This window comes from Hipposideros armiger, unplaced genomic scaffold (assembly GCF_001890085.2).
Source record: "Hipposideros armiger isolate ML-2016 unplaced genomic scaffold, ASM189008v1 scaffold_965, whole genome shotgun sequence".
Taxonomy (NCBI): domain Eukaryota; kingdom Metazoa; phylum Chordata; class Mammalia; order Chiroptera; family Hipposideridae; genus Hipposideros; species Hipposideros armiger.
In genome coordinates, this window is record NW_017732315.1 from 497,282 (window position 1) to 505,913 (window position 8,632).

An 8,632-nucleotide genomic window follows, 5' to 3' on the forward strand; every position below is an offset into this window, starting at 1 on the left:
CAATATTAGTTGTGGAGGGCACAGCTAGCTCAGCTCCAAGTCCAGTCGCCATCCGGCTGCCTGTCAGCAGCTCACGGCACCTCAGCTCAAGGTGCTCTGTTCGATCTTAGTTGCAGGTGGACGTAGCCCACCATCCCATGCGGGAGTTGAACTGGAAACCTTGCTGTTAGGAGCTTGTGTTCTCACCAGCTGAGCTATCCTGCCACCTGTTGGCAGCTGAATAGCAGCTCAGCTTGGGCGCAGCATCACTGGCCCATGTGGGAATCAAACTGGCGACCCTGTTTCTCAGAGCTTGTGCTCTTTACCAACTGAGCCACTCAGCCACACCCTCAGTGAATTTTCTTTAGCAATGTTTTACTTCCTAGCTGAAAACTGTAAAGTACTGTGTCAGTTTTAAGTATCATTATTATTTGACACCTTGGCTTCCTTATCTTCCTACAACTTCCTTTATCAGTTTCCAGTCCCAGCTCAGGCCCATATGTGGATTTTTTTTTCTATTCTTAATACCCAGACTGTCTTAAACAACCTAGTATCCTTCACTATATTTAACTTAATAATGCCTCACAAATACTTTATTTGTATTTTTTTTTAAGTGGCAAATATACCAGAAAACACAAAATGTATCCTCATGGTCTATCAAAAAAAGAAGAAAAAAATATCAACCTGGTACTCTAAGCTACAGGATACAGGATAGGTGTTAATAAATATTCATTGTATCAATTTTTAGGAACAATAGGGCAGAAGCACTTTATTCAGGGGAATTTTTCTTTTCTTTCTGAATCGAGGCCACTAAAAATTCATGACCAGATTATTGGAATAGCTACCTAAGAGGTTTCCATGTCTTCCATTTCTCTCCTTCAGATAGATTCTTCACATCACAGCCAGATCATTCATTCATTCATTCATGAAATATGTACTGAGGATTTATTATGTGATAAGTGCAAACCACAGACTAATTTGGGCAAAGATGTGAAAAAAATAGGTTGCATTCAGTGTTATATAGATGTATAACAACCTTCACTGTTTCAGTTCCCCATTGCCCATATTCAACTTCAAATTCCTTAACCTGGTATTTAAGGCTATCTATAATTTGTCTTTAAAATACCTTTCTAATCTCTATTTACCATTTTTATAACCAAACAGATATATTTTTATCAGTTACATGAAAATGTTTTGTACTTTCCAGCTTTTGGGGTTTTGCTGAAGTTGTTCAACACGATTAAAATTCCCTCCCTAAGCCTTTGGCCTATTTGAATCCGACTCATTCTCCATGATCTAGATGAAATAAGACTATTCAGTAGAGCTTCCTCTCACAATTTCTACTCACCGTGATTTTTCTCCTGATTCCCAAAATAGTTACTGCTTCTTCAAGTCACCTGACAATCCTCTGAAGCTATTACTTTTTTGTATTATTCTATTATTTTACTGTTATTTAGCTTTTCATATGTATCATCTTATCTCACTAACTAGATGGTAAGCTACCAGGGGTGAGATTGTTTCTTGTTTAATGGTATTTTGGAAAAGATCTAGCAATCACTAGGATCACAAAATAAATGATAACAAAATATTTAGATCTTTTAAAATGATTGGTAAAGAAGACCCATACATATGAAGAGATATACTATATTTATGAAGACTCAATTATAAAGATACTAGTCCCCAAATTAATCTATAAATTCAATGTAATTCCAAGAAAAATCTCTGCAGGGCAGAGGGTAAATTATAGTGAAGAAAATAGACATACATGATCCTCGCTCTCATGGAGTTTACAGTCAGCTGGGCACAAATACAACTTGTTATAAATAACACGAAGGTGTAGAAGACTGAGCCAAGTGAGAAAAACACGAAAGATCTAATTTAGACTAGGGGCAGGGGATCAGTGAATTCTACCCCAAACCACACAAAGTGTTTTGTTTCCTAGGATGCAAGCTGCTAAACCCTCCAGAACTCTAGGAGGGCGCAGCCACCTTGGAGGTGAGATCTTGGCCTCCCACTTGTCCAGTCAGGGGTTGGTGCGACTTTGCTGGGCTCTGGAGGGGACCGCCGACTGCATTCTACATCGTTGTGGCGTGAGAACAGTTTTCATCACTTGAGCATTCCGATATTTTTCCTAGTGTCTTCTTAGCATCTTTCTGGCAGATCCTCTGCTTGCTGTGCCGGTCTCCTGTCCCGTCAATGAACCCACAGGAGCCTGATTTTGAGTTTTCTCTCTCCTTGTGCCCCACAAGCCTAGAACTTCACGGAGGTGGATCCAAGGATGGCTCGCGGCCCGGCTGTTTCACTTGGCCACACATTCCACCCCTCTCTGGCCGGGCGGCAGGTGGGTTGGAGGTGTGCGGGCTGGCAAGGGTGCCCGGCGCTCCTCGCCCCTAGGTGGCCATCGGCCGCGAGCGAGCGCTCAGCGCGCGTCCTGGGCTGTCTGCGCCTGGCGCGCGCCACCGGCCCGCGCTCGCCCCCGTCTCTTCTCGCGCTCCCGGAGGTCCGGACAGCGCGCGCCGCCTCACCGTAGTCCTTAGGCCGCCCCCGTCGGCCTTCGCGGCGCGCGCACCAGACCGGCCCAGCCACCCCACTCGGGCTGGCTGGCTGGCGAGTTTCCTCGCCCCGCCCCCCGGCGCCACAGCTGGGCGCTTGCGCGGGGCGCGTGGCCGTGGCCGGGTTCGCCGCCGCAGCGGGTGCCGCCGCGGCCGCCGCCGCCTCCGCCTCAGTCAGTCAGTCCCCAGCAATGGCGGAAGGAGGTGAGCGAGAGGAGCTGCTCTCGCCGCCGCCAGTCTCTCCGGCCAAGCGCCTGTGCTCGTGGCCCAGCCCGCGGGCTCACCACCCTCGCGGTTCGCCCGGGGCGGCCAGCGGTGGGGTGGGGGGCGTCGGCGGCAGCTGCCTGCCTCCCGGGGCCCGCCCTCACCTGCAGCCCGAGTCCTTGCTGGACTGCGCCGCCAAGACAGTGGCGGAAAAGTGGGCGTACGAGCGGGTGGAGGACCGCTTCGAGCGGATCCCGGAGCCCGTGCAGCGCCGCATCGTTTACTGGTCCTTCCCGCGGAATGAGCGGGAGATCTGCATGTACTCCAGCTTCCAGTACCGGGGCGGCCCCAGCGCCGGCGCGGCTGGCAGCGCCGCGGGGGCTTCGCCGGCCGAGGAGGGGCCGCCGCCACCCCCCGGGGCCGCCGCTCCGGCCGGCTCCGCCCCCGGGGCTGCCGCGGCGGGGGCGTCCCCCGGGCTGGGCGCAGGGGCCGGAGCAGCTGGCGAGGGGCTGCCGTTCCGCCGGGGCATCCGTCTGCTGGACAGCGGCTCTGTGGAGAACGTGCTGCAAGTGGGTAGGTGCTCGCCCGGCTCCTCTGGTTTTCGGCCTCTTCTTCCGCAGGTGCCTTCTCTCTGCACGAGCCCTGGGCCGAGACCCCAGCTTTCTACCCAACTCCCGTTCCCCTGCCGAAGGACAAACTAGTCACTTAAAAAGTTTTCTCAACATTTCATTCAGGTCTACTGCTGCTCTTTACCCCTGTGGCCCTCTACCCCCATTTCTTTTTGTTTGAAGAGTGAATCGGTCTATTTTGTTACTCTTCATTCTATACCCCACATCAAAGGCAGAAAGGATGGGGAGGAATGCCTTTTTGGATGTAATAATTTCGGGAATGCGTTTTTCTAATTTAAGTTTAGAGAGGAGAGAATTGTTAGTGAATCTGGAGCAAGCAGTCATATAGGGAATGACTGAGGGACAGACTGTCAATGACAATCTGTAGCAGATTGACGCTGGATATAATTAACTTTAAAATTGGAGAAAATCAACAAAATACAGTGCATTTCAGACAATTTAAATTTCCTGCTTTAATATTTTTTCCCTTGGATCAGTGATACTTGGGAATCTAGGCTGCGGACTTAACAATACCCGAAGATGGAAATGTGACAGCTTCTCTTCTCCACACCCCCACCCAAGGAAAAAAAAGCTACACAATCTGGAGTGGGGGTGGGGTCTGTCTTCCTTGTCACACAGGGTAAATCAAAAGCTGGTCATGTTGGGTTTTTCAAATGCTTCTCATTTAGCAAGTCTTTGTATTTGCTTTTGTTTTATATTTATTGGAAAATGAAAAATGATTTTTTTTTTTTGCTTTTACTCCTTGGAGATCCTAGTCAGTTTGTTAATCTTATTAAATATACAAATACAGCAGTTCTGATTTGTGGAATGGTTACGGACAAGGAAAATTAAGCACTAATTTTTTTCTTTTTGGATTATTATAGCATTCTGGAAGTGCACATCTTTATGCATTTTATTGTGCAGTATATGCTCATATTTATTGAAAAAATACTGATTTTTGAAAGGCGTTAGAGGTTTTTAGAATTAAACAAGCACAGGAACACACATACACCCGCACTCCAAACATCTAGCCCTCTTATCCTCAGGTAAAACTAACCTATTTGAAATTTTTTTTTCTCTTGAAGAGTAGTACATTGGGTTTTTTCACATAAAGTAATCTGGTTGTTGAGAATCTTTGAATCCTGTGTTTCTGCTTAACACAACAGTACACCACATTTAATTTGCAAATATGAAATGTGAGGTTATCTAAATTTACCGTGTCAAATACAGTGACAGTGGATTAAGAAAGTTTTGTTTATTTGTAAAAGGCTAGGCCTTTGTGTGTATTTTTGAAAGAATGAATTAAATAATCATATAATTAAGATCTACGACTTTAACACTGACATACTGAAAACATGAAAATGAATATAGGCGTTTATTAGTCTGTAAACTTTATTATTTGTCTGAGGTTAACTCAGTTAACTTAAGCTTCTTGTTTAAAATATTTTAAATTGAAAAGTGTCAATTTAAGTGGTTATTTTATAGTAAGAGAAGGATTTGAAAGACTGCAAACTTGAGGGGGGAAACGAGGAACAGGAAGAGTTTTAAAGAAGTATATATTTTAAAAGTGACTTATAACATCAAATTCTAAATGAAGTCAGATTTTGTGGGGATCCAGGTCATGTTTAAATCAGATATTTTTCTTTCATAATGTGATAATCAGCATGCTTGTTGGGGGTGATGAGCTCTTGTATGATAGCTTCAGTGACTGGAGAAAAGACATACAAGTTTCTCACTTTGGATTTCATAGATGAAAGTAGGAGAATGAATTAATCACTTTTAGGTATGTAATGTTATTTGGGAACCATGAGCTGTGTAATCTTAATTTTTCTAACCTTATTTTATGCTAATGAGTGTGGAAGAGAAGTATATTCCGTATCATTATTAGTTCTGTATCTTGGCATGAACCACTTTGTAATATGTGAAATTTAGAGACTCATCCCTCATCCCTTAAACTTAAAATGTGAGTATGTGACTTAATCTAGAAGATAGGTTTTATAAAAGTATTGCCAAAAGATGAGTGAGAAAGTAATTTGTATATGGCAAGATAGTAATCAAGTTCTTCAGTTTATATTCTTCACTTCAGACTCAATTTAATTACTAAGAGATGCTAATTGAAATTTCTACATATTTCTTTCCTGTTTCTAAGCTATAGTTATAACCTCAGAATTGGGAAGTTAGTGAAGCCTGATGTTTTTAAAGAAAAGATTCATAAGGGGATTTAAATGAAGAAAGCAAAAATAACTTAAAATAAAAATAAATAAATACATTAAAAAAAAGAAAACTGCATAACACAAAACAAAAATTTTGAAGGAAAATAAATTAGATAACACCAACAAAAAACTTGTACAAAAAGTAGGTATATTAAATTCAGTAACTTCTGATTATTTTCCACATGGAATCTGGTAATGGGAAATCATGGACTGGCTGAAAAGCAAGTGCTCTGTAGAAAACATCAGATTTTGAATCAACTAAAACTTTCCCAGCTTGATGTAAACACATGGGAGAACTACAGGTTGTTAAGCTCAAAGGATACATTTCTTTTACATAACAGTACTGAATCAGAAGTATTGTTCCTTTTGTTTGTTTGTTTGTTTGTTTGTTTTAGCTGAGCCATCCTGCTGCCTGTTGGCAGCTCAGTGGCAGCTCAGCTCGGGCTGGGAATCGAACCAGCAACCCTGTTGCTCAGAGCTCACACTCTTGAGCGAGCTCTTAACCAACTGAGCCATGCGGCCGGCAGAAGTATTGTTCCTTTTAAAAGGGGAAAATTGTAATTTAGACTTTTCGTGGACATCTATAAGTTTGAAGGTATGTGAATAGACTTAGAGTGTGGGCTCTCAATATTACGAAGGTAAGAGAGTGAGATGTGTTAAGCATCTGTATTTTTAACCTGTTTAAGAAGTCCGTGAAAATAGCAGTAGTATAAACCTTGGGAAAATACTTATTCAGGAGTCTGCAGATGGCATAAGAATGGAACAACTATAATTTACTAATAATTTTGAGATGTGGACCCTTTTTCGCTATCCATCATATTTTAAATAATTTCTCTTTGTTTGATAAAACTTAAAGAAGGTTTACACCTTCTCAGGGGAATCTGAATTGATTGAGGGAAAAGAAGCATTAACAGTTTTTCTCTCTTAAATGAAGAAATATTATATTTATTCGAATATTTTGATTTTTTAAAATTGGGTAAAGGCATGCAGGGGCCTTCTGTGCTGGTACATCCTAATTATATAATATTTATCCAGCAATTTTCATAGATGCTGATAGTTGATTTCAACAAAACCCTGTATTTTTAGTCTACACATTTTCTAATAAGCACATAATTTGTCCTTGGAGAGTTTTCAAGGCTAGAGCCACAATGCTAGGTACTACCTTATGTGGAAGAAGTGTAATTACAAAGTCAATAATAAAAAAAAGGTCCATTTCAGGAAGTTATCCATAGCTTAAACATCAAGTAGTAAGTTTATCATTACGGACACTGTATATTATCAATGAATGTCTGAAATTTTTCTGTGGTACAGCTTTTGTGAAATGCAGCAGTAGCAAGTATTACAGTTGTTGATTTTTATATATAATTTGTTTTGATCTGTATTATTTGGGGGAACAAAATATATCCTCAGCTAAAAGTCTTTATAGCACTGTGGATAAGTTACAATAGATATAAAGTCATAATAAAATTTCATGTGGGGAAAAATTACTTAATTTATATGTAAGATATTCGAGCACAGAGGCAGGGATACCTTTGAGGGATAAGTGGTAGCATTTGTTAGAGTAGAAACTTAACCAAGTTTTAAAATGACATTGCTGGGCCGGCTGAGTGGCGCGTTGGTTAAGAGCTGGCTTGGGACGCCGGCTCTGAGCAGCAGGGCCCCTGTTCGGATCCCACATGAAGGCCAGTGACACCGTGTCCTCTACAGCTAAGATGGTGAACAACAGCTCGACCTGGAGCTGGGCTGCAGTGGGGCTGGCCGGCAGCTGGTGTGAGCTGCCAAGAGCCACCATAAGCGGCCGTCCAGAGGCCGGCGACTGACCTGCCTCACCCGGAAAGAGTGCAATGATGATACCAACATGGGCCAGTGAAGCGATGTCCTCCACACTAGACTAAAGAACAAAAAGACAGCAACTTGTTTGTTCCCCTTCCCCGATTCCCCAGTAAAATCTTAAAAAAAAAAAATCACATTGCTTTTTTCTTCTTAAGATTTTATTGGGGAATTGGAAAAGGGGAACAGTGTTGGGGTATTGGGGAAGGGGAATAGCCAAGTTGTTGTCCATCAGTCTTAGATATGGAGGGCGCAGCTAGCTTAACTCCAAGTTTTGTCGCCATCCGGTCACCCGTCGTCAGCTCGTGGCTGCTCTGCTCAAGGTTCTGTGTTCAGTCTTTGTTGTGGGTGGGCATAGCCGACTATCCCATGCCGTACTGGAAACAGAAACCTTGTTGCTAAGAGTGCACTACCACACAGCTCACTGACCCATGTGGGAATCGCACCAGGGACCCTGTAGCTCAGAGCTTGCACTCTTAACCAACTAAGCCATTCGGCCGGCCCATACCCTCCCCCTCTTTTTTTTTAAGCAATGAGTTCGCTCCCTCCCCATCCCTGCCAACACATCATACACAATCTTAATATTCAATAAATGGTGAATGCTAAGAATGGACATCACAGTGTTATAAAACTAAAAAAGAAAAAGATAAACCTGAATTTTCAGTATGAGAGTAGTATTAGAAGTTATGGGGAAAACTCCAAACTTGTGCATGTAATAAACTGATAGCATTAAGTAGTGTGTGTTACAAAGTGTGTATCTTCTATGTTGACTGCCTTTTTTATGGTAAAAACGATGATTTAGGAATTTCTTCAAATGAAAGCTTTAGATGAACTATTATTGAAGGTGACTTTCTCAAGGATAGAGCTTTAGATTTTAAAGATAATGCATAAACTAAAGCTAATAGATGTTATTTTAGAGGTTATCTACTTTAGGAATTTATTTTAGAGGTTATCCACTTTAGGAATTTAAAAATGTTTTGCAAAGTCTACATTTGGAGGTGAAAGGAATGAGTACAAAGTCTAAATTTTGAAGTGAAAGAGATGAAAATTTATGCCTGTGTGAAACAATTTCATTTTTCTTGTTTCAACAATGGCTATTAAAAATCAAGACATTGGGCCGGCCGAGTGGCTCAGTTGGTTAAGAGCTCGCTCAAGAGTTTGAGCTCTGAGCAACAGCGGTTCGAGACCAGCCCGAGCTGAGCAGCCGCTGAGCTGCCAATAGGTAGCAGGATGGCTCAGCTAAAAA

General features: G+C 42.6%; 1 protein-coding gene across 1 annotated transcript in view; it reads left to right on the forward strand.

Annotated features, from left to right (window-relative positions):
- The first annotated feature begins 1,642 nt into the window (after positions 1-1,642).
- Positions 1,643-8,632, forward strand: part of ZSWIM5 (zinc finger SWIM-type containing 5) — a 184,097-nt gene continuing 177,107 nt past the window's right edge. The window contains exon 1 of the mRNA XM_019630899.1: positions 1,643-3,308. Within this exon, the coding sequence (XP_019486444.1) occupies positions 2,723-3,308 (586 nt within the window). The 5' untranslated portion in view covers positions 1,643-2,722. The remainder of the gene's footprint in view (positions 3,309-8,632) is intronic.